This window comes from Coregonus lavaretus (genome assembly GCF_964263955.1).
Source record: "Coregonus lavaretus genome assembly, chromosome: 26".
Classification (NCBI taxonomy): Eukaryota; Metazoa; Chordata; class Actinopteri; order Salmoniformes; family Salmonidae; genus Coregonus; species Coregonus lavaretus.
In genome coordinates this window covers 18,411,344-18,437,573 of record NC_140013.1, presented here as the reverse complement: position 1 = coordinate 18,437,573, position 26,230 = coordinate 18,411,344, and the positions used below count along the sequence as shown (strand labels likewise).

At 43.8% G+C, this 26,230-nt stretch overlaps 1 protein-coding gene across 2 annotated transcripts in view; it reads left to right on the top strand.

The window, feature by feature from the left end:
- The window catches only part of LOC311101415 (neurobeachin-like), a gene marked incomplete at both ends in the record, with an annotated part of 295,001 nt that extends 276,330 nt beyond the window's left edge, over window positions 1–18,671 (top strand). For both annotated transcript variants that reach the window (XM_084142549.1, XM_084142550.1), the window contains 9 exons: window positions 6,088–6,177; window positions 7,299–7,491; window positions 8,719–8,790; window positions 8,867–9,022; window positions 9,274–9,444; window positions 14,125–14,226; window positions 14,791–14,987; window positions 17,883–18,034; window positions 18,581–18,671. In XM_084142549.1, coding sequence (XP_083998675.1) covers window positions 6,088–6,177; window positions 7,299–7,491; window positions 8,719–8,790; window positions 8,867–9,022; window positions 9,274–9,444; window positions 14,125–14,226; window positions 14,791–14,987; window positions 17,883–18,034; window positions 18,581–18,671 — 1,224 coding nt within the window. The remainder of the gene's footprint in view (window positions 1–6,087; window positions 6,178–7,298; window positions 7,492–8,718; window positions 8,791–8,866; window positions 9,023–9,273; window positions 9,445–14,124; window positions 14,227–14,790; window positions 14,988–17,882; window positions 18,035–18,580) is intronic.
- Between the last annotated feature and the right edge of the window lie 7,559 nt (window positions 18,672–26,230).

Below are 26,230 nucleotides of genomic sequence, written 5' to 3'. Positions count from 1 at the left end.
AGACACCTACCCTGACACTCTCGCGACCACCCCGTGAGAGCCCTCTGCGGCCATGAGAAGGTGGGGTTGTGGAGTGCTAGCCAAGGGATACCTAATACCATAGGGAAAGCAGGAGACTCAATAATCGAAAAAATAACCTGCTCACAATGTGTCTCCTGGGTGATCATGGTGACTGGTATAGTGACTTCCGTAACAAACCCGGACCCTAATGGTCGACTATCATGTGCTCTGATGGGGAGTGGAATGGATAGGGGAACCAATGAAATGCCTTGACGGAGTGCGAATGCCCTCTGGCTGCCCGCAGGTTGTCCAAATGAATGGCCATGTCCACCAGTTTATTGAAGGACAACATGGTGTCCCGGCAGGCTAGCTCCCGTCGGACGTCCTCCCGCAGATGGCACCGGAAATGGTCGATCAGGGCCCGCTCGTTCCACCCGGACCCCGCTGCCAGCGTCCGAAACTCCAACGCGAAGTCCTGCGCGGTCCTCGTCCCCTGCCTCATGTGGACCAGCCGCTCGCCCGCCTCTTGACCATCGGGCGGGTGATCGAAGACCGCCCGAAAGAGGCGAGCGAACTCCCCGTAGTCCTCCAACGCGGCTCCTCCTTCGTTCCACACCGCGTTGGACAACTCCAGGGCTTTCCCACAGAGGCAGGAAACGAGGATGGATACCTTCTCCCGCTCCGATGGCGCCGGCCTGATGCTGGAGAAGTACAGCTCCATTTGGAGGAGGAATCCCTGGCACAGCGCCGCCATCCCATCAAACGCCCGTGGTCGGGATATCTGGATCCCTCCGGGTCCTGGGGTGTAGGTGGCTGGATCCGGTTGGCCAGCTGGTCTCGACAGATCGGGTCCTCTCCTCTCCAGGCATTGGACGACCTGAAGAACCCGATCCGTCGCTTCCCCCAAGCTGGCCAGCATCGTGGAATGCTCTTCGCCCGCTGACTCCATAGCGGTGGGTGATTCTGTGATGAGTGTGATGAAAGGAGTCAGGCGCAGGAGGGTAATCACTGAACACAGAGTTTATTCCTTAGTTGACACACAAATGCGCTCAAATAGCGATCAACGAAACAGGCACAGGCAAACTCTAATCCCTGGCAAATACACTGTAACGGTAGAATCCAATAATACATAGGCACAGGGGAAAATCTACCCTGGCAACAAAATGTATGAGTAGCTCCACCGAGCTATACTACTCTCACAACTAACAATCACCCACAAGGACAAGGGGGCAGAGGGAACACTTATACATGGACTAATGAGGGGATTAGAACCAGGTGTGTGTGATTGACAAGACAAATGTGATGATGATTGGGGCGGCAGTGGTTAGTAAGCCGGTGACGACAAACACCGAAGCCTGCCCGAACAAGGAGGGGAGGCAGCCTCGGCCGAAGTCGTGACAGAGGTAGAGAGAGAGAGAGAGAGAGAGAGAGAGAGAGAGAGAGAGAGAGAGAGAGAGAGAGAGAGAGAGAGAGAGAGAGAGAGAGAGAGAGAGAGAGAGAGAGAGAGAGAGAGAGAGAGAGAGAGAGAGAGAGAGAGAGAGAGAGAGAGAGAGAGAGAGAGAGGAGGAGGTAGAGTGAGAGGGAGGTAGAGAGAGAGAGGGAGGGAGAGAGAGAGAGAGAGAGAGAGAGAGAGAGGATGAGGTAGAGAGAGAGAGAGGGTGGTAGAGAGAGAGAGGGGAGGAGGAGGGAGGGAGTGAAAGAGAGGGAGGTAGAGAGAGAGGGAGGTAGAGAGAGGGAGGGGGAGAGAGAGGAGGAGGTAGAGAGATAGGGAGGGAGAGAGAAGGAGAGGGAGAGAGAAGGAGAGGTTGAGTTGATAGGGAGAGGTTGAGGTAGAGAGAGAGGGAGGTCGAGAGGAGGAGGAGGAGGAGGGGAGCTGAGACTACAGCAGTAGCAGCTGGCATGCAGCAGCAGTGTGGTGTTTCCAGTGTGATCTCCTCTCCATGTGATATCCACCATCTGCCGTCTGCAAAACAACTCATTTATATCCCGTCACTTCCCGGGCCGCCTTTATCTATCAAGTGACCACTATGCAAATCACTCAGCTGCCTAATTACCAAACAATATGGACAACGGCTTTGGTTTTCATTATTTCCTCTCAGGCTTTTACAGACAATGGCAATTATTGGAGTCATCTGGCTTTGAGGTTTTGGAAGCTGTCTGTCTGTCTGCCACCCTGCGAGGCGATAGCATTGGGATGGGAGCTGACTGTGTAGCTTCATACTGCCTAGTGGTGGTGGCCAGTTGATGTTGTGTCCTTTCTAACATGTGTCTGTGTGTCTATGTGTCTGTGTGTTGAAGGGAGGACATAACTCAGCTAAATGCAACATATATGATAAGTACTAATGAAGGTATGCCTGAATACCTTGATGCCTTCATCAGATCCTCTTATTTGTACTTATTTGAATGAATTACTGTCTGTCATTAATTCAGAGACAGAAACCTAAGGTCAAGTCTGCAAAATAACAAGTGAGTCTGTGAGAGATGATATGTAGCGCAAGGAAGAAAGTTTCAATGCTTCAGATAACAGACCTTCTTTCTCAAGCGCTCCAATTAGAGATAAACACAAAATCTGCATCACAAATGGCACTCTATTCCCTACACAGTGCAGTACTTTTGACAAGAGCCCTATGGAAAAAGGCTGCCTTTTGGGACGCAGCCCAAGTATAGATTCGCCTGATAATGGTTCAAGTGGTGGGATCCTGTGTATTGGTAGAAACAAGGTGGCAGCGGTGGGATCCATGTGTGGAGCTGCTCCCCGTCAAAGGTTTTCTTTTAGCTGACCCAGCCAGCCTGTCAGTTAGTCAGCCAGCCAGTCAGTCAGTTAGTTAGTCAGTCAGTCAGTCAGCCATTCTGAGTGAATGTGCTGATTGGCTCCATAACATTCTGAGATATGCTGATTGGCACCATAACATTCTGGGATGTGCTGATTGGCTCCAAACATTATGGGATGTGTTGATTGGCTCCAGAACATTTTAGGATGTGTTGATTGGCTTCAGGCAGGTTCTGGTTTATACCTGTCTGACAGGTGCAACCGCAGCGCTGACATTAACCGCTGCAATTATGGCATTAAAATGTCAAGGAATTAAAATGTCAGATTGAGAGATAATCATTCCTCTGACTAGGTGTCAGATTAGACTAGCTGATGGCTGCTGCTGTTACATGCGTCCGGGCTGTCCGGGCCGCCCGGGACGTGGTTGGCTAAGACAGGCGTCCAGGCCGTGGTTGGCTGAGGGCACAGTGACAGGTCTACTGGGCGCGCTGCTGGAACAGCAGTCCTACTGCAGCCTTGATGTCGATCCTGACAGCCTTCTCATATGGAAAACATGACAGCAGCCCCCTGATACAGACCCTGCTGTGTCACTCAGACACAAACAGACAAATTATTAATCAGTGAGGCTGTTCTCCTGCAGACAGCCAGTCACATAGCCTCCAGTTAGAAGGCCCATTACTGCCTATTGAAGGGACAAACAACATGGGGGATGTGTTCTCCTAATGAAGGTGTTCTCCTAATGACAGAAGCTTTGAAGCTGCTTTCATTAATGCTCTCTACAGTCACCTTGCTATTGTAGCAGCGCTGGCATGCTAGTGTTTAAATAGTTGACCTTAACTATAATAAGATCCCTTGATAAGCTTTACATACCTTAAAATATACAGATTACTGGTGATGGTAGCTGTGGTTGTGACAACATTGTTAGAGACAAGCCGATGTACTTCTACATACAGTAGTTCACATGTCAACTCAGAGACAGTCATTCACAGAGACCCTTCAGGCTAACCTCTGTCTGTGGTGAAAGGATTACCTACAGCCAATCCACACTGGCTCATCTCAAAGTCTCTTACATTGTTCCAATGACAATGGGAAATGTTAACGTCATAACATGTTAACTTCATAACCTCACAACAAGGTTTTAATAGTGTATGAAAGGATGGAATTCAAAACATATATTTTGACTTTGTGTGGGTGCCTTGGTTAACGTTTGTGCTTCAATGTTGATCCTTATTGATCCTTTAGAATTGAATTGTGTGATAATGAAGAACCACAGTCATCACACTTCCAGAGGAAAAGTCTGATCTCAAATACACAGAAAAACACAATCTATTCGTATGACCAATCCGTTTTGATTTGGTGTGTGGAGCATTCATTCTCTGTGAGTGAAAAGTGATGCATACCTGGCGAACAGGTGTTAGTTAGTTTCCCCTACCCAGGTACGATGAGTCAGTACTATACCACACACTATTCTGTCTGTCTCTCTGTCTGTCTGTTGTCCATCCCCCTGCCCGCCCATCCGTCCATCCATTTGTCTGCCCCCCAGTCCAAGTGATAGCTGCTGATATACCTGTGTGTTCATCCAGGCAGGTTGGTTGTTGCTGGGAGCTACATCAGCAGATAGTTACACAAATGTGTCACTTATCAGCCAAAAGACAGGCAGGGCCTTGAAGCAGGTGGGGGTCATAAACAAATGAACTGCCTGTTAAGTCTTCTAGATGGCTGTTTGAGATACAGGTGACTTTCTGACACACCGAGCGCAGAGAGGATTAGAGCTATTGGCATGTTGTTGTGATGGTCGGGAGAAAACACTTCAGATAACCTTCAATCACTCTGTTCTCTCTCTCTCGCTCTCTCTCTCTGCTCTCTTCTCTTTTTCTCTCCCTCTCTCTCTGCACTTTCTGCTCACACTCTTTCTTTGCCTGTAGAAAAGAGCAGTTATACACAGTCAAGGTTCTCTGGGGGAACCAAAATATTTTTTTCTTCTGTGTTCTGGAATAGAATGAATGGTCAGAAGAAAGGCTGATGTTTTCCACATGGCCCTCTGGTTCTTTCAAATCTCTGGATCGGATTTCGTTATGTGAACAGACTTGGTGACCCTCACCCCAGCCCTCACCTAAAATAGCTATAATGGGACTAGGTTATTACTTGACGGACTGCGTAGTAAAGAACCACTGACTGATAATGGTTGCCAAATGTGCTCGCAGCCCGATGACTTGCGGGAAACATCCCCTGGCACCCCACGATGTTCAACTGACCAGGGGGCCTCACCTCTCTGGTGCTATGCATGATGGGAAGTGACCCTGGGTTGTGGGTAGACGGTTCTGGCTAAGAATCACCTTCTACCCAGAACACACTGCTCCCACTGTGGCATGTGGTTGCCAATGGAAGCTGTAGATACTGAGTGGTGTGTACTGTCTAGTACTTTGTGTGATTTGTGTGTGCGTGTGTGTTTGCTCTCTGCCTTTGTTCCAGGCACAATAACATGGACGTGGGGCCTGCTGCAGCCCTAGCATCATGTCAGTCCAGGTTAGCGTTAGTGTGGAGGGTCTCGGGCTGGGGATGGGAATGGTTAACTGAAGCATGTTAATGGGGAAAGGGTTGTCTCTTCCATACTAACACTTGGATGACTCTGCAGGCTGAGGAGGGAGGAAGGGGGAGGGGGAGCACCCAGGCGTATTGGGTGTGCACCCCTCTCCTCCCTCTAAGCCCCTCCTCGGAGGCACGGCTGAGTTGGGATTTGCTTGCATTGTCAAGTAACGCATTGACCCATCACTTTGATGAATATAAGTAGTGACAGCAGCTCTCTCTCTCTTTCTCCTCTTCCTCTCATCTCGCTCTGTCTCCCCCTCTCTCTATTATTTCTCTCCTCCCCTTTCTCTGTCTCTCTCTCTACCCTCTCCCTCTCCCCTGCTCTCCCCCTCTCTCTCCCTATCTATCGCTGTCTCTCCCTCTCTCTCCCTCTCTCCCCCTCTCTCTCCCTCTCTATCGATGTCTCTCCCTCTCTCTCCCTCACTCTCCCTCTCTATCGCTGTCTCTCACTCTCTCTCTTTCCTCTCTCTCTCCTCCCCCCTCTCCTCCCCCCTCTCGCTCTGTCTCTCTCCTCCCCCCTCTCCTCCCCCTCTCTCTCTCTCTTTCGCTCTCTCTCTCTCTCTCATCCCTCTCTCGCTCTCTTTCTCTCTCTCTCTCCTCTCTCTCTCCTCCCTCTCTCTATCTCTCTCTCTTTCCTCTATCCTCTCTCTCCTTTCCCCCCCTCTCTCTCTATCCTCCCTCTCTCCTCTCCCTATCTCCCTCCCTTTCCCTCTCTCCTCTCTCCTCAGGCGATGGAGCAGCAGATTCTGATTGTTGGACAGACTCCGTCTCAGTTGCTCATCGAGCCACATCCTCCTCGCAGCTCGGCCATGCACCTGGTGAGACACACGGCATGCTGGAAAAATTATTTCCACTGCGTCTCAGTCTATCTGTGTGCGTTTGTGTCCATGCAAGTGTGTCTGTGCTTGTGTGTGCGCGTTTGTGCAGTCGTGTGTGTGTGTGTGTGTGTTTGTATGTTGTGTTTGTGGTGTGTGTGGCAGTCCCATCTCTCCATGGTGGGAGAGAGAATATGTTGTCAATAGGTTTCTCTATGCTCTCTTCTCTACCATGTTCTCCACTCCTTGTACCCACTCCTCATTTAAACTCTCATGTATGTCTGTATTCAAGCAGGTTGCAAGCACCAGCACTAAAAAGTTGAAATTTGCAATGAAAGCATCAGAAGTCAACACAGACAATACATTTACATTTTACAAACATTTTCCCCATTAAATATCAAAACCATAACATTGCCAATGCCTTACTCAGTACTATAAAATAACTACTACCAACATATTTCCCATGGCTCCATTGAATGAGGAGTTGATGTGTCTATTGTGTAGAGCAGAGGGAAGAGTGCCCCCTACTGGCCTAGTTCTACCACAGCAGTCAGCTGCTATCTGACGTGTTGTTGGTTTAGTTCTTTTTGCTATCCCCATACAGTCAATTAAACTGAGGGCCACATTTTCGTAGTGCAAAAGAATTGTGCAAAGTGCAAAAATTACCTAAATTATTTAGCACTAGGAAAATGTTGCCCTGACTGTGCTTGCAAGTGAAGATACATGTATATGGATGGACAACCCATGTCCCTGATGTTTCATGTACTATAAACAACAGTTCCATCTCATGTTTCTAAACCCTGTCTGTCTGTTGTCTGTATGTTTGTCTGCCTGTATGTCTGTATGTATGTCTGTCCTCCTCCCTCCTGTCCTCTTCCTCCCTACCCTCTCCCCTCCTCCTCTTCCTCCTCCCTGCCCTCTCCCTTCCTCCTCTTCCTCTTCCACCCCTCCTCCTCCTCATCCTCCTCCACCATGTACATGCAGCTCCTCTGTGTCTGAAACCTGTTTTACCTCCACACTAATTACCTCTCTCCATTCTGTCCCCTTCTCTCTCCTCATCCTCCTCCATCCCTCCATCCTCCATTCTCCACACCCCCTCTCTTCTTCTCTCTTCTGCTCAATAGTGTTTCCTTCCCCAGAGCCCTCTAATGTTTAAGGACCAGATGCAGCAGGATGTGATCATGGTGTTGAAGTTCCCCTCCAACTCCCCGGTGACACACGTAGCAGCCAACACCCTGCCACACCTCTCTGTCCCTGCCGCTGTCACCGTCACCTGCAGCAGACTGTTCGCTGTCAACCGCTGGCACAACACCGTCGGTGAGTGGACTACACACACACAGAGGCCAGAAAACACAGGCCAGAAAACACACACACACACACACACAAACTCATAGGCAACAGAACACACATGCTCTTGTAAAACTAATTGCGTGTTCCACCACATGTGCTACCTACCACTGCAGTGGCCCTGTAAAACCCCTCTATACCAACCAGGGTACGTCTACACACTACAGCTGTTCAGGTCTGTAGCAGCCTGGGTCTGTAGCAGCCTGGGTCTGTAGCAGCCTGGGTCCGTAGCAGCCTGGGTCCGTAGCAGCCTGGGTCCGTAGCAGCCTGGGTCCGTAGCAGCCTGGGTCCGTAGCAGCCTGGGTCCGTAGCAGCCTGGGTCCGTAGCAGCCTGGGTCCGTAGCAGCCTGGGTCTGTAGCAGCCTGGGTCTGTAGCAGCCTGGGTCTGTAGCAGCCTGGGTCTGGACAAACCAGGGTTAGCCAGCACCATCTCCACAGTCATTCATGGTTGCATCCCTAATTGCACCCGATTCCCTATATAGTCCACTTCTTTTGACCAGTGCCTTACCACTACATCATATCTACCCACCATGCTACACCCCTTGGTCAGGTGAAGAGAGTCTGAGTGCTTCCACATGTTGGTCCTCAGGCATGTGTGAACAACATTACCCACCAATGCTCCAAGGAACACACACACACACAAGCACGCAGGCGCACAAACACATACACACACACATACGCACGCACGCAAACACACACAAATACACACTTCTCAGGAACCAAACTCACCTCAGGGTCAAGGGTCGCTGCAAAGCTTACTGGGAAATTAGGCTGCGACTGCACCACATTCTCCTCACACTTCCACATCTGTCACCGGAGCACACACTCATCACACACACACCGAGTTGAGGACCAGAGTGGAGCCTAACATTCTGTCGTTAATGACCACAGCTGCAGTTCCAATGTTTTTCTGTTGGAGAGAAGAAAAGTGTTCTGGGTTCCAACAATAATGAGCAGAATACTAAGGGCTTCATATTCCCAGCATGCTGCTGTGTTTCTGCCCTCCAGTCTCCCTCCAGGGGATCATAGCTCTACTCAGCCTGACAGTCAGGAAGTGAAATCAATAAGCTTCATGGAAACATTCATGAACCAACCTCTGACCATGGAGCAGGTGCTCAGGGTGTGTGTGTGGGATGTGTGTGCGCGTGCGTACCTGTGTGTGTGACATACATGTGTAATGTGTGTGTGTGTTTCCAGGTTTGAGAGGAGCGCCAGGTTACTCCCTAGAACAGGCCCACCACCTGCCCATAGAGATGGACCCTCTGATTGGTGAGTGTTACCCTGAGGACAGGCCAGACCATTGTACTGAATACAAACTAAGTTATCCCTCTGTGTGTGGGTGTAGCCAACAACTCTGGGAGTAATAAGCGTCAGATCACAGACCTGGTGGATCAGAGCATCCAGATCAACACACACTGTTTCGTGGTTACCGCCGACAACCGCTACATCCTGGTCTGTGGCTTCTGGGACAAGAGCTTCAGAGTCTACTCCACCGAGACAGGTAATACTAACTACCATGGTACTACTACTATAGTACCACCATAATACTACTACTATACTACTGTAATACTATATTACTACTATATTACACTGTATTACTTCCACACAGTAGGCCTACACACATAGGTTTATATCATAATACTGTCTTTGTGCAGGTAAGCTAACCCATATAATACTACAGACCTTATAATACTACTACCTTATTACTATAGTACATCTACATTACTTTATATTGCTCTCTCTGTCCTGCAGGTAAGCTGACCCAGATAGTGTTTGGCCACTGGGACGTGGTGACGTGTCTGGCCAGGTCAGAGAGCTACATCGGGGGAGACTGCTACATCGTGTCAGGGTCCAGAGACGCTACGCTGCTACTGTGGTACTGGAGCGGACGGCACCACATCATAGGAGACAACCCCAACAACAGTAAGTCAGAACACACACTCACATGCACACACACACAGACAGACAGAGAGACAGACATACACAAACACACACAGACAGACAGAGAGACAGACATACACAAACACAGTGTAACAGTCCTGTCCATGAGCTGTAGCAAGTAGCTGCCCTCTGTCCAAGGGTAGAGAGAGGAAGCTCTTCATATCAGCTCAAATGAATTACAGCACCTCATAGTGGAGCTGGAGTTTATAAAGGTAGATTATTATATTAAAAGCAGCATTCTTTGATCAGCAGTGAAAATCCTGGTTTCCATTATTGTTATCGAATAATGGACAGAGATAGGTAGCAGGGCTGGCGCCGGAACGAATCAGTTGGACTGGCATTTGATTTCTATAGGCAGCCCGTTTTTTCCCCAATTTTGTTCATGTGTCATAATAAAGACTATAGGCAGCTCGTGAGTTTCAAGTTAGGGGAAGATAACAATTTATCCTATTATTTCGACCTATCTGCGTGCCAGTTTTTATGCGCATTTTCGTGGAACACTTTTACTTCAATAATAACGTTTTAGTTTCTTAAAATTATTGTAATGTAGTTAATCATAAAAATCTGAAATAAAATGCAAAAAATCTCAAAGTAAAAATGTAACTAATGCAAGAGCACCAGCCTTTGCCATATGGACACATTGATACACCGTGATCCATTGGCAGCTAAAGAAATTAGAGCATGGAACTCAGAGATAGCCTATAGCCAATGCAGCAGTAGGCCAATAACTTCCATCATCAACTAAGTAAAATACATAGGCCTAAAGCCGAAAAATAAAAACAGTAGAAAATGTCCGGATGAAAATGTAGGTTCTTTCAATCGCATTAATCTCTCTACTCCGCCTGTCTGCCTCCCTTTCTATCAGTCTTGACTTGAGCTATCACTAGTGAAGTGCAACATTGTATCAACTCAGCAGGTTGGCGTGCTCAGGCGCGTGCGCTCCCTCAATTAATTGCAAAGTCCCTCTTTGCCATGAAAATGAACTTAATCCCCCAAAAAACATTTCCACTGCATTTCAGCCCTGCCACAAAAGGACCAGCTGCCATCATGTCAGTGATTCTCTCGTTAACACAGGTGAGAGTGTTGACGAGGACAAGGCTGGAGATCACTCTGTCATGCTGATTGAGTTAGAATAACAGACTGGAAGCTTTAGAAGGAGGGTGTTGCTTGAAATCATTGTTCTTCCTCTGTTAACCATGGTTACCTGCAAGGAAACACATGCCGTCATCATTGCTTTGCACAAAAAGGGCTTCACAGGCAAGGATATTGCTGCTAGTAAGATTGCACCTAAATCAACAATTTTTCGGATCATCAAGAACTTCAAGGAGAGAGGTTCAATTGTTGTGAATAAGGCGTCAGGGCGCACAAGAAAGTCCAGCAAGCGCCAGGACCGTCTCCTAAAGTTGATTCAGCTGCGGGATCGGGGCACCACCAGTGCAGAGCTTGCATGAAAAAAAAAAAAAATTATACACTCAGGATAAGAGCGTCTGCTAAATGACTAAAATGTAAAATGAATGGCAGCAGGCAGGTGTGAGAGCATCTGCCCGCACAGTGAGGCAAAGACTTTTGGAGGATGGCCTGGTGTCAAGAAGGGCAGCAAAGAAGCCACTTCTCTCCAGGAAAAACATCAGGGACAGACTGATATTCTGCAAAAGGTACAGGGATTTTCTCTGATGAATCCCCTTTCCGATTGTTTGGGGCATCCGGAAAACACCTTGTTCGGAGAAGACAAGGTGAGTGCTACCATCAGTCCTGTGTCATGCCAACAGTAAAGCATCCTGAGACCATTCATGTGTGGGGTTGCTTCTCAGCCAAGGGAGTGGGCTCACTCACAATTTTGCCTAAGAACACAGCCATGAATAAAGAATGGTACCAACACATCCTCCGAGAGCAACTTCTCCCAACCATCCAAGAACAGTTTGGTGACGACCAATGCCTTTTCCAGCATGATGGAGCACCTTGCCATAAGGCAAAAGTGATAACTAAGTGGCTCGGGGAAGAAAACATCGAAATGTTGGGTCCATGGCCAGGAAACTCCCCAGACCTTAATCCCATTGAGAACTTGTGGTCGATCCTCAAGAGGCGGGTGGACAAACAGAAACCCACAAATTCTGACAAACTCATTGATTATGCAAGTATGGGCTGCCATCAATCAGGATGTGGCCCAGAAGTTAATTGACAGCATGCCAGGGCGGATTGCAGAGGTCTTGAAAAAAAGGGTCAACACTGCAAATATTGACTCTTCGCATAAACTTAATGTAATTGTCAATAAAAGCCTTTGACACTTATGGAATGCTTGTAATTATACTTCAGAATACCATAGTAACATCTGACAAAAATATCTCATAACACTGAAGCAGCGAACTTTGTGAAGACCAATACTTGTGTCATTCTCAAAACTTTTTACCACAACTGTGTATGTAGCTCATGTATCTGATGCTGTCTGGCCAGAAAAAGTATAACATGCCATACTCCTTTTGTCAGACAGCATCAGATACATGGTTTACACATACAGAGACAGAGGGGCGCTGTTTTGCTCGCTCGGATGCTTATCTGAGATTAATGCATCTTTCTGTCGGCGCGCATCTCGGTCAAATAAATGATCATTATTTCAATATTTTATTTGGAAGGGAAAGGGCGGGCCAGGCTCTCTAGGGCCCGCCTATAACACCAGCCCTGACAGGGAGGAGCATCTACTGTATATGCACCTATATGTGTGTGTTGCTTTCCAGTAAAATACTCCAGATGTCTTGCTATTCAGCTCCAGAGTGTGATTTGATTTCTGCTGCTCTTCACACTTTGTTCCTCATACTCACTGGTTATCTGTGTTCAAAACAAACACTTCACCATGTGTATGTCTTGGACATAATAACAGTGTGTGTGTGTTTGTGTGTGTGCGTGTATGTGTGTGTGTAAGAGTGTGTGTGCGTGTTCGTATGTATACTGTATTTGTGTGTACTGTGCATGAACTGGTGTCATATGGGGCTGTGGTTGAGGTGAGTGTTTTCTCATTATCTTCACTGAAGCTAATTAAGAATTTCAGCTTGGTTTGTTCCAATTAGTAGAGGGGGCCACGGCACTATACTGCAGGAGAAACTCCCATGGTACACACACACACACACACACACACACTGCTTACTGTACTGTGCACCTTCCCTAACAAAGGAAGGTTACTTCTATGGAGAGAACTTCAACTAATCATATTCCATATCAATCAAACCAGGTTGTTTGATATCAGTTTTTTCAGAGTGAACATTTAATCAGTTCTTCACTATTGATGAAACACATAGTAGTCTTCAGTAGCTACCTATATGAGCTATTTAGTTGTATTATTTATAAAGCAGTTAGTCATAATTTATGATACAATTTCAAGATTAACAATAATACTTTTTGTCAGACTTCAGTTCACAGCACTCTAGGTAGGAGAGTATTATATTATTCATATTTGACAGAGTTGAAGATGTTGTAACCTTCGGCAGGGTGAGAACAGTGTCCTCTAATGTACATCCTGCATGTGTCCTAAACACCTGGGGCCTCATTTATCAAAGGTCTGTGCGCAGTCAGCGCACAGAAAATACTCTAAACCTTGCGTGCGCCAGTTTTCCCGCAAAGGTTGGTATTTATCCATTTTGAACTTGACGGGAAAGTTTGCGTATCTCCACGCAAATCTCAGATCATGAGTATGCACAACGTCTAGTGGTTGATCAACTGTATTGCAAGCAAATATTGTTATTTTGAGGAAAATGGAGGCGTTTGATGCACAGGAATGATAATAATGGTAGGCTAATAAAAACATTAAAACATATGCCTAATGATGAAACAGATGCATTTGCCATTGGTAAGGAGATCTCATAGCAACATGTAGACTAATGTGTTTCTTTTACTTTTATTATATAGGCCTAAATCATAATCATATTGCAGGACGTCTCTCCTTTTCTGACATGACTGGTTTATTCCCGCTACATAACAAATACTATGCTACCATTTATCCATGGCTCATTCTCATTCTGCCCATCCCTCTACATAAATGTGATCAAATACGCCAGACTTTAGTGAGAAATGTACGCATTGTTGATCAATGAGGCCCCTGGTCATTAAAATTACTTCCAGCTCAATTCCCCCCCTGCCTCTCAGGCCCAGCTCGGCCCATACTACCGCAATGTGAGGCAGTGTGGGGAGGTAGAGGTGGGGTGGTTGTGTTGGCTGGCTGGCTGAGTGGGGGGGGGGGGCTGGGGGGCTCAAGCCCCTGGGGGTTTGGGGGCTGGGGGGCTCAGTGCAGGCGGATTTAATATTTTGTAGGGCAGGTGAGCTGGATGAGTCCGTGGTCTCTCTGGAGGACTTATTTGACACATGTCCCATCAGCCACCTCACCTCACCGCTGTCCTGGGACTGACAGGTCTGCTCTGGTCCTACTCTCTAAGGGACTGGAGAAGAGAGAGGGGTGAAAGGGAGGAGAGGGGGAGAGGGGAGAAGAAAGAGGGATGAGAGGAGAGAGGGAGGAAAGGACATATGGGGTGAAAGGAGAGGGGGTGAAAGGGAGTAGAGGGCAGGAGAGGAGAGTTTAGTTGCTCCTAATAAGTACATTCTCCAGTTAAGTGCGCTCTGTTGCAACAATCCCAAGCCATGTTGTTAATAAAACCCAACTATTGTGTTGTGTTCCAGGTGACTACCCGGCACCGCGAGCTGTGCTGACCGGCCATGACCATGAGGTGGTGTGTGTCTCTGTGTGTGCCGAGCTGGGACTGGTCATCAGTGGAGCCAAAGGTCAGCAGAGACAGCTTGAGTCCCAAATGGCACTCTATTCCCTGTGTAGTGTACTTCTTTTGACCAGGGCCCATAGGGCTCTGTTCCAAAGAAGTGCACTACAGTTTAATCTCCTTCATCTAATAATAATAATTCATCTTGTTTATAAAGTGCTTTTCTCGCACCCAAGGCACTATAGAAAATAAGTACTATAAAATCGAAGTAACAGTATAAAAAAAAACATACACTATATATACAAAAATATGTGGACACTCCTTGAAATTAGTGGATTCGGGTATGTCAGCCACACCCGTTGCTGACAGGTGTATAAAATCGAGCTCGATTTTATACACTTGTCAGCAACGGGTTTGGCTGAAATAGCTGAATCCACTAATTTGAAGGTGTGTCCACATACTTTTGTATATATAGTATATGTGAGTTGGCTGATAGGACTGTAATGTCACATGCCACAGTACATAGTTGATATATCTCAGTTAGGAGTGGAATGTTGAGTAACATTCTTGAAATAGTGTGTGCATGCATCCGTGCGTGTTTGTGTGTAACTCTATCTTGCTCTCCCTCCAGAGGGTCCATGTCTTGTCCACACTATAACAGGGGACCTGCTGCGGGCCCTGGAGGGCCCAGATAACTGCCTGTGTCCCCGCCTCATATCGGTGTCCAGCGAGGGCCACTGTATCATCTGCTACGAGAGAGGACGCTTCTGTAACTTCAGCATCAACGGAAAACTACTGGCTCAGATGGAGGTCAACGACTCAACACGGGTAAGCCCACAGATACAGTATGTGCCTAGTGAAAGTCTACACACGCCTTGCACAGTCTTCACATTTTGCGGTCTTAAAATTCTATCAAAAAAAGGTATTCAATTGGGGGGGGGGGGGGGGTTCCACCAATCTACAGAACCTACTCCACATTTTCAAAGTGAAAGAGAATTATAGAACATTCTACAAATTAATAATAATATACAGTACCAGTCAAAAGTTTGGACACACCTACTCATTCATTTATTTTTACTATTTTCTACATTGTAGAATAATAGTGAAGACATCAAAACAATGAAATAACACATATGGAATCATGTAGTAATATATTTGAGATTCTTCAAAAAAGCCACCCTTTGCCTTGATGACAGCTTTGCACACTCTTGGCATTCTCTCAACCAGCTACATGAGGTAGTCACCTGGAATATATTTCATTTAACAGGTGTGCCTTGTTAAAAGTTAACTTGTGGAATTTGTTTCCTTCTTAATGCGTTTCAGCCAATCAGTTGTGTTGTGACAAGGTAGGGGAGGTATACAGAAGATAGCCCTATTTGGTAAAAGACCAAGTCCATATTAGGGCAAGAACAGCTCAAATAAGCAAAGTGAAACGACAGTCCATCATTACTTTAAGACATGAAGGTCAGTCAATCTGGAAAATTTCAAGAACTGTCGCAAAAACCATCAAGTGCTATGATGAAACTGGCTCTCATGAGGACCACCACAGGAAAGGAAGACCCAGTTACCTCTGCTGCAGAGGATAAGTTCATTAGAGTTAACTGCACCTCAGATTGCAGCCCAAATAAATGCTTCACAGAGTTCAAGTAACAGACACATCTCAACATCAACTGTTCAGAGGAGATTGTGTGAATCAGGCCTTCATGGTAGAATTGATGCAAAGAAACCACTACTAAAGGACACCAATAATAAGAAGAGACTTGTTTGGGCCAAGAAACACGAGCAATGGACATTAGACCGGTGATATTTTTGGTTCCAACCGCCATGTCTTTGTGAGACGCAAAGTAGGTGAATGGATTATCTCTGCTTGTGTGGTTCCCACCGTGAAGCATGGAGGAGGAGGTGTGGTGGTGTGGGGGTGCTTTGCTGGTGACACTGTCTGTGATTTATTTAGAATTCAAGGCACACTTAACCAGCATGGCTACCACAGCATTCTGCAACAATACGCCATCCCATCTGGTTTGCGCTTAGTGGGACTATTATTTGTTTTTCAACAGGACAATGACCCAAAACAAGGCTATTTGACCAAGAAGGAGAGCGATGGAGTGCTGCATCAGATGACCTGGCCTCCACAATCACCCGACCTCAACCGAATTTAGATGGTTTGGGATGCGTTGGACCGCAGAGTGAAGGAAAAGCAGCCAACAAGTGCTCAGCATATGTGGGAACTCCTTCAAGACTGTTGGAAAAGCATTCTTCATGAAGCTGGTTGAGAGAATGCCAAGAGTGTGCAAAGCTGTCATCAAGGCAAAGGGTGGCTACGTTGAAGAATATAAAATCTAAAATATATTTTGATTTGTTTAACACTTTTTTGGTTACTACATGATTCCGTATGTGTTATTTCATAGTTTGGATGTCTTCACTATTATTCTACAATGTAGAAAATAGTACAAATAAAGAAAAACCCTTGAATGAGTAGGTGTATCCAAACTTTTGACTGGTACTGCATATATTTTTTTTAATTAAGATATCTTGATTGCATGTCTTCACACCCCTTGGTGGAAGCACCTTTGGCAGCCATTATAGCTGTGAGTCATTTTGAATGAGATTCCACCAACTTTGCACAACGTATAGGGCAACATAAATATATTTTTACATCTAGCTCAAGCTCAGTACATTTGGTTGGGAATCATTGCTGGACAGCAATATTCAAACCTAGTGCACTAGGGTCTAAATGTCTAAAGTAGTTTACTACATAGGGATTAGGGTCTAAATGTCTAAAGTAGTTTACTACATAGGGCCTAGGGTCTAAATGTCTAAAGTAGTTTACTACATAGGGCCTAGGGTCTAAATGTCTAAAGTAGTTTACTACATAGGGCCTAGGGTCTAAATGTCTAAAGTAGTTTACTACATAGGGCCTAGGGTCTAAATGTCTAAAGTAGTTTACTACATAGGGCCTAGGGTCTAAATGTCTAAAGTAGTTTACTACATAGGGCCTAGGGTCTAAATGTCTAAAGTAGTTTACTACATAGGGCCTAGGGTCTAAATGTCTAAAGTAGTTTACTACATAGGGCCTAGGGTCTAAATGTCTAAAGTAGTTTACTACATAGGGCCTAGGGTCTAAATGTCTAAAGTAGTTTACTACATAGGGCCTAGGGTCTAAATTTCTAAAGTAGTTTACTACATAGGGCCTAGGGTCTAAATGTCTAAAGTAGTTTACTACATAGGGCCTAGGGTCTAAATGTCTAAAGTAGTTTACTACATAGGGCCTAGGGTATAAATGTCTAAAGTAGTTTACTACATAGGGCCTAGGGTCTAAATGTCTAAAGTAGTTTACTACATAGGGCCTAGGGTCTAAATGTCTAAAGTAGTTTACTACAAAGGGCCTAGGGTCTAAATGTCTAAAGTAGTTTACTACATAGGGCCTAGGGTATAAATGTCTAAAGTAGTTTACTACATAGGGCCTAGGGTATAAATGTCTAAAGTAGTTTACTACATAGGGCCTAGGGTCTAAATGTCTAAAGTAGTTTACTACATAGGGCCTAGGGTCTAAATGTCTAAAGTAGTTTACTACATAGGGCCTAGGGTCTAAATGTCTAAAGTAGTTTACTACATAGGGCCTAGGCTGTGATTTGAGGTAGATGATGTTGTTATGATTATTTATTTATTTGTATGTTATTTATTTTATTTCTTATTATATAATTATTATGATGTGCTCCCTAGGCCATTATGCTGAGTAGTGATGGTCAGAACCTGGTGACAGGAGGAGACAACGGGGTGGTGGAGGTGTGGCAGGCCTGTGACTTCAAACAACTCTACATCTACCCAGGCTGTGATGCTGGTGTCCGCGCCATGGACCTCTCTCACGACCAGAGGTTAGTTCTGTTAGTCCTCCTAGTCAGGTTGCCTCTACTACAGGATCAATTGTGTGTGTGTGTGTGTGTGTGTGTGTGTGTGTGTGTGTGTGTGTGTGTGTGTGTGTGTGTGTGTGTGTGTGTGTGGTTGTAGAGCGGTATGTAGGCTGTAGAACACTGAAAGGGCCTGTGTGTTTCATGCTTGTCAGGGTACATTTGGGAAAATGGAACGTTCGCAGTTCAGTGAGCTTTGTTTTCTTTAAATAGAACCGGTTGCCATAGAGACAACAAAATTGCAGTGAAAGGTTCTGAAAGCACACTTGCCTTGGAGCAATACAGAAGCGTCACTTTCCTCACACAAACATACATAAACACACACACCACACACTCACTCACACACATACACAAACACACACACACCTATTGTGTTGATGTTAGTAAAGTAGATTCATGTTTGGGAAATAACTAATAAAATACAATACATTAATCTAATTAGTAGTGGGTCATATAGAGGTAAATTGTTTTGATGAACATACTGTATTGTGTGTGTGTGTCCCCCTCCCCCAGGACTCTCATCACTGGCATGGCATCCGGTAGCATTGTGGCGTTCAACATCGACTTCAACCGGTGGCACTACGAGCACCAGAACAGATACTGAGGGTTACAAAGACAGAGGCAGTACAACATGGCTGCTGTTTTGGAGGACACCTGGACACCACTGTTAACTACTGTTAACCAACTATACAGGTTAGCTGCTGTTAACTACCTACACAAGTTAACTAGGGTTAACTAACTCCCGGTATAAGAGTTAACTAATGTTAACTAACCGTACAGGTCAACTACAAGTTAACTACAGGTTAACTAACTAACCATAAACTGTTTACCAGATTAGTAATACAGTGTAGGAATTCAGTTGGGTCCGAAATTATTGACACCCTTGATGAAGATTAACAATAATGACTGTATAAAATAAATAATTCAAAAACTGAGCTATATTACAGTTGAAGTTGGAAGTTTACATACACCTTAGCCAAAAACATTTTAGCTCAGTTTTTCTCAATTCCTGACATTTAATCCTAGTAAAAATTCCCTTTCTTTGGTCAGTTAGGATCACCACTTTATTTTAAGAATGTGAAATGTCAGAATAATAGTAGAGATAATTATTTATTTCAGCTTTTATTTCTTTCATCACATTCCCAGTGGGTCAGAAGTTTACATACACTCAATTAGTATTTGGTAGCATTGCCTTTAAATTGTTTAACTTGGGTCAAACGTTTCGGGTAGCCTTCCACAAGCTTCCCACAATAGGTTGGGTGAATTTTGGCCCATTCCTCCTGACAGAGCTGGTGTAACTGAGTCAGGTATGTAGGCCTCCTTGCTCGCACAGGCTTTTTCAGTTCTGCCCACAAATGTTCTATAGGATTGAGGTCAGGGCTTTGTGATGGCCACTCCAATACCTTGACTTTGTTGTCCTTAAGCCATTTTGCCACAACTTTGGAAGTATGCTTGGGGTCATTGTCCATTTGGAAGACCCATTTGCGACCAAGCTTTAACTTCCTGACTGATGTCTTGAGATGTTGCTTCAATATATCCACATAATTTTCCTTCCTCATGATGCCATCTATTTTGTGAAGTGCACCAGTCCCTCCTGCAGCAAAGCACCCCAACTGCAGCAAAGCACCCCCACAGCCAGGGTGGCAGGTAGCTTAGTGGTTAAGAGCGTTGTGCCAGGAACCGAAAGGTCGCTGGTTCTAACCCCCGAGCCGACTAGGTGAAAAATCTGTCGATGTGCCCTTGAGCAAGGCACTTAACCCGAATTGCTCCTGTAAGTCGCTCTAGATAAGAGCGTCTGCTAAATGACAAAAACTAAAAACTATGATGCTGCCACCCCCGTGCTTCACGGTTGGGATGGTGTTCTTCGGCTTGCAAGGTCCCCCTTTATCCTCCAAACATAACAATGGTCGTTATGGCCAAACAGTTCTATTTTTGTTTCATCAGACCAGAGGACATTTCTCCAAAAAGTATGATCTTTGTCCCCATGTGCAGTTGCAAACCGTAGTCTGGCCTTTTTATGGCGGTTTTGGAGCAGTGGCTTCTTACTTGCTGTTCTGGGATTGATTTGCACTTTTCGCACCAAAGTACGTTCATCTCTAGGAGACAGAATGCGTCTCGTTCCTGAGCGGTATCACGGCTGCGTGGTCCCATGGTGTTTATACTTGCATACTATTGTTTGCACAGATGAACGTAGTACCTTCAGGCGTTTGGAAATTGCTCCCAAGGACGAACCAGACTTGTGGAGGTCTTGGCTGATTTCTTTAGATTTCCCCATGATTTCAAGCAAAGAGGCACTGAGTTTGAAGGTAGGCCTTGAGATACATCCACAGGTACACCTCCAATTGACTCAAATGATGTCAATTAGCCTTTCAGAAGCTTCTAAAGCCATGACATCATTTTCTGGAATTTTCCAAGCTGTTTAAAGGCACAGTCAACTTAGTGTATGTAAACTTCTAACCCACTGGAATTGTGATACAGTGAATTATAAGTTAAATAATCTCTCTGTAAACAATTTTTGGAAAAATTACTTGTGTCATGCACAAAGTAGATGTCCTAACCGACTAGCCAAAACTATAGTTTGTTAACAAGAAATTAGTGGAGTGGTTGAAAAACGAGTTTTAATGACTCCAACCTAAGTGTATGTAAACTTCCGACTTCAACTGTATACGCTCCCAAAAAAAATTGAATTATATTATTTTATACTAATACAATTGCTTAGAGAAAGAGATTTTGTTTAACAAGTAAAACATTTTTTTCTCAAAAAGGTAGGGGTGAAAATTAAAGATCCCTAAAGGTTCTTATAAATAAAGTTGTCAAAAGTGTAGTATTTGGTACCATATTCCTAGCATGCAATGACTACATCAAGCTTGTGATTCTACAAACTTGTTGGATGCATTTGCAGTTCGTTTAGGTTGTGTTTCAGATTATATAATGGTAGAAATGAATGGTAAATAATGTATTCTGTAATTTTGGAGTCACTTTTATTGTAAATAACACAGGGGCCCCGTGTAGCTCAGTTGGTAGAGCATGGCGCTTGCAACGCCAGGGTTGTGGGTTTGATTCCCACGGGGGGCCAGTATTAAAAAAAAAGGTACTCACTTAACTGTAAGTCGCTCTGGTAAAGAGCGTCTGCTAAATGACTAAAATGTAAATCATATATTTCTAAACACTTTGTAATTAATGTGGATGCTACCATGATTACGGATAATCCTGAATGAATCGTGAATAATGACGTTCAAAGATCATACCCCCAAGACATGCTAACCTCTCACAATTACCAATAACATGAGAGGTTAGCATGTCTTGGGGGGTATGATCTTTGACCTTCTGTGATAATCTGAAGTACCCAAAAGGGCCACTAGATGTTTTGTGATAGATTACATAAAATCCTTAAAATATACCAAAATTCTGGTAGTTTATTGGTAAACTTCAAACATTTCCAGTAATACCCTCCCTTTGCAACCCTACCCCTACATTAAAAAAATGTATAATATAGATGACTTGTTAAACAAAATCCCTTTCTCTGAGCAATTGTATTAGTATAAATAAGATATATTTTTTATTATACAATATAGCTCAGTATTTGACTTATTTATTTTATACAGTAATTATTGCTCATCTTTATCAAGGGTGTCAATCATTTTGGACCCCACTGTATATCATAAGGCCAAGAGACAGACAGGTTAAAATATAGGTAATAAGACCTGAAGAAAAAACACTTCAACTGATGAGCTTAGAAGAAGAGGTCAGTTATAGTGCTACAATGACAGTTTCTTTCAACACTGATAAAAAAAAGTGAATGTACGATTTTATTCAACTGGTCATATTTAAAACTGTGAAAAATACAAATAAACAAACCTACAGTTAATAACATTTATACAACATTTGTATGTCAAGTACATATCAAACTTGGGACACTTTTCTAGGAAAAAAGTAAAAACTGTTGTATATAAAGATGATGTAAAGAGTTTATTACATTTGAAAAGAACAAGACGTCTCCATTTAGTCTCTGTTTTGACAGTTGAACCATAATTATCTGTTCCAAACCATGACATGACTCTCTCACATCATATCTTAGCATGCGTCCAAAGTGGTACCCTATTCCCTTTATAGTGCACAACATTTGATCAGGACCCATAGGGGTCTGGTCAAAAGAAGTGCACTATAAAGGGATTAGCGTGCCATTTGGGACGCTATTTAGTTGGTTAGTAATAATAACTGATAGTTGGTCTCCCATCATGTCAAACAGTAGTCTATTGATGTACGTGTCAAAAACGACAAATTGTTCTATGTTAATTTGATAATGTGTTTAGATGTCTGTAAGGGCAGTTTCAGAACTCTATGTACTGTGTGAAATGTGTCCATTGTAATTGTAATTTGTTTCTTAATCACCTTTCACATTATCAGCAGGAAATAACAATCCTTGTAATGATTTCCATCCCATTTCTTGTTCGGTAACTATTGTATTTATATTTCAACAAAGGCAAGGATTTAAATTTACTTTTATCTACTTTTAAAATGACTACCACAGGCTAGTCAGGTTTAGCACTGAATTCTTTAGTCGTCATTGTTTGTATTTCCAGCTAATGGATTGATAAGGAAGGCAGTGCAAGACGTCAGTTGTAGAAACACTGGATGATAACTATGGTAACTCAATATGAAAACTAGCAATACCAGGAGTTTATTAAAGCCTGCAATCCAGACCTGTTTTGTACTAACATTCCACTCATTGTGCTCCGTGTCATATGCCAAACATGACATGATGTTTGGCATGGCAAGTAGTGGAAAGGAGTATTAACAGAAACAGACTGATACCCAGGCTAAATGAAAGGTTGGGGCATGTAGCTAACCTAACTAAGAACAGGCTATAGTCATCCAAAAATTATTCTTAACCATTTTGAATAAACAGAAAATATTGCAACAATGTAAAATATGCCACCTGTGAGTTGACAGTAAGATGAAAAGGAAAAAAATAAATCACAATATGCAAAGAGTTTGGGTTTGCATTGTAATGGTACAGACAGCAGCCTAGCTGAACCATGGGCTCTGCATGCAGAGAGCTACAGTGGCTGTAGGGTGGAACATCTATCTTACTTTACTGATTTGGTTCATAATAACCATCAATATGAATTTGACATTCTGGGTTTATTTACAATATTTGACATAGATATTTGTGTAAGGAGGATTTAGTTAAATAAATGATTTTTATTTGTGTTGACATTAGCACTGCAATTTGATGTTGTTGTTTTTTAGCTACATTTCCTATTGCTTTCAAAACGCATTTTGATTTTGTGTGAAATATTTTGTTGATTTGTATGTAATATGTTTTGTGGATATAAGTATATCATATGATTTTTTAAGTTATTTGTATTTACCTGTTGTTTTTTGCGTATGTTGCAATTTCTGAGGTATTTACCTTGTGTTTGTTTGGAGCTGTTTTACATTAAGTTATGCCAAAATTAAAGATTGATAAACTGTCAAATATAAAATTGGTTTCCTTTTTGTTGTATTTATATTAAAAATAAATAAAGCAAGTTCTTATGAGAGTGAATTTTCCATTCTCTTTAGCAGTCTGAACATAACTAGTAGTATGTTTTCCTAATAGTCTGGCATATAGAATATGTATATGTATATTACTTATATCTTTAAAAGAACAAATCGAATATAAACCCATGCACTTAAAAGGTATCTCAAGAGTGGAAGCTCAACGTGCTGAAATGTGTATTGTGTTTGTTGTTGTATTACTACTATCTTCTGGATCTGGTACAGATTATCCTATACTGCCATCTAATGACTGGATGTTGTTATTGCTGCTGCTGTTTGTAAATCCCAGATTGTTCTACTATACGCCCCCTGGAACGATGCAGCACAATGACCAGGCGCTCAGATTGAGGAAGTGATTTATTCAAAGGTTTGGTTTGCTGATGACCACTGTTAAAGGGTTGCTATACAGAAACAATGACCATTCACTACCATCATCAGGAAAAAAGACGTGCTACTGGTGATGAATCCCAATCAAATTGGCTTCACATGTAGTCACTGAATCTTACATATCATTGGGTAAAAATACATATTTTGCACAGCAACATACTTTCAATCTGTACCTTTTCTTTCTCTCACAACAGAAATTTGGTAACAAATGTCTTGTGGACAATTACATTCAGCAGATAGATACATTTCCTCTGTTTCTATTATTAAAACCTGGTGTCCTAAAGGAGAAAAAAAGTGTTCCACACAGCAAAGTCATCTCATGCTTCTCTTGTGCTTTTTCCTTCTCCCTCTAGACCTGCCAACTCACTGTTCTTCTCCCTCTAGACCTGTCAACTCACTGTTCTTCTCCCTCTAGACCTGTCAACTCACTGTTTTTCTCCCTCTAGACCTGTCAACTCACAGCAGTTCTCCCTCTAGACCTGTCAACTCACTGTTCTTCTCCCTCTAGACCTGTCAACTCACTGTTCTTCTCCCTCTAGACCTGTCAACTCACAGTTCTTCTCCCTCTAGACCTGTCAACTCACTGTTCTTCTCCCTCTAGACCTGTCAACTCACTGTTCTTCTCCCTCTAGACCTGTCAACTCACAGTTCTTCTCCCTCTAGACCTGCTAACTCACAGTTCTTCTCCCTCTAGACCTGCCAACTCACTGTTCTTCTCCCTCTAGACCTGTCAACTCACTGGTCTTCTCCCTCTAGACCTGCCAACTCACTGTTCTTCTCCCTCTAGACCTGTCAACTCACTGGTCTTCTCCCTCTAGACCTGTCAACTCACTGTTCTTCTCCCTCTAGACCTGTCAACTCACTGTGCTTACACCAGGGGTTGGAACCAAAATTATTTTCCAACCGTTTAGTTCTAAACAGAACCATTATTATTTTCGTTCCATTCCATTGTTCTGACCAGCAAAATAAAGTTCTGAACCGGTTTGAATCCCAAAAAAAGTAACAGTTTATATCGTTCCTTTCTGTTACTTTTTAAACCTCTGAAATATATAATTTTTTAACGTTTAGCTCGACATTAAATTACTTCACCAATCAGTGCAGATATAGCAGCATGATATGGAGCGGGCAAGCTATAGTTGTTTACATGCATTGGACAGACAATTGTAGGGCGTGAGATGCGACTGAAATTTTCCGGGTGGGGAGAGAGTGAGATAGGATGGAGGAGGAGGCGGCTTGCCTTGAAGCACTGGGCATCTTGTTATGACATGCATTATCTGAATTAGGACCAAATTAGGATACTCGAAACATTTCGTTATTTTCCTGTTTTCGGCTGTTTTACCTGAACCGATTCCAACCCCTGGTTTACACACAGCAAGCTGAAAACTCAAGCGGCACTGAAAGCAACCACCATGACAACTCTGTTCTGACATACATTACATTCACATACATGTATGGATTGTCTATGGTTAACAATCGCTTTAAAAAGTCTATGTGCTGTCTAATGGTAAGAGATCCAGAACCTAATTGCACTTGATCTATTGTGCTCAGGCCAGTAATCGTACTTTAACTAGGTATTTCTTTCACTATCAACATATTAACTGAAACAAGGCCCATTTTTTACAATAATAAAAAGCCATGAAAAGGGCCGTTAATACTCTACCCAATACACAACCCTTTCCATAGTTCTTTAAATGAGACCTTTTCATGAACTAGCACACTGGCATAACAGTCATGGACAAAAATATATTCAATCAACCAATCCATATGGTATAGTAGAATTCCTGGATAGCTTCTAGCTCCCTTCTCTGGTCCTTTGTAAAGTGTGTAGTAAACTATATCTACAGCAGCACCAAGAACTGGAGAATAGCTCAACACTAGATTGTTAGATACATAAGACTGAATAAATATATAAACACAACATGCAACAATTTCAACGATTTTACTGAGCTACAGTTCATATAAGGAAATCAGTCAATTGAAATAAATAAATTAGATCTAATCTATGGATTTCACATGACTGGGCAGGGGCGCAGTCATGGGTGGGCCTGGGAGGGCATAGGCCCACCGTCCTGGGAGACTGGCCCACCCACTGTGGAGCAAGGCCCAGCCAATCAGAATGAGTTTTTCCCCACAAAAGGGCTTTATTACAGACAGAAATACTTCAGTTTCATCAGCTGTCCAGGTGTCTGGTCTCAGACGATCTCGCAGGTGAAGAAGCTGTATGTGGATGTC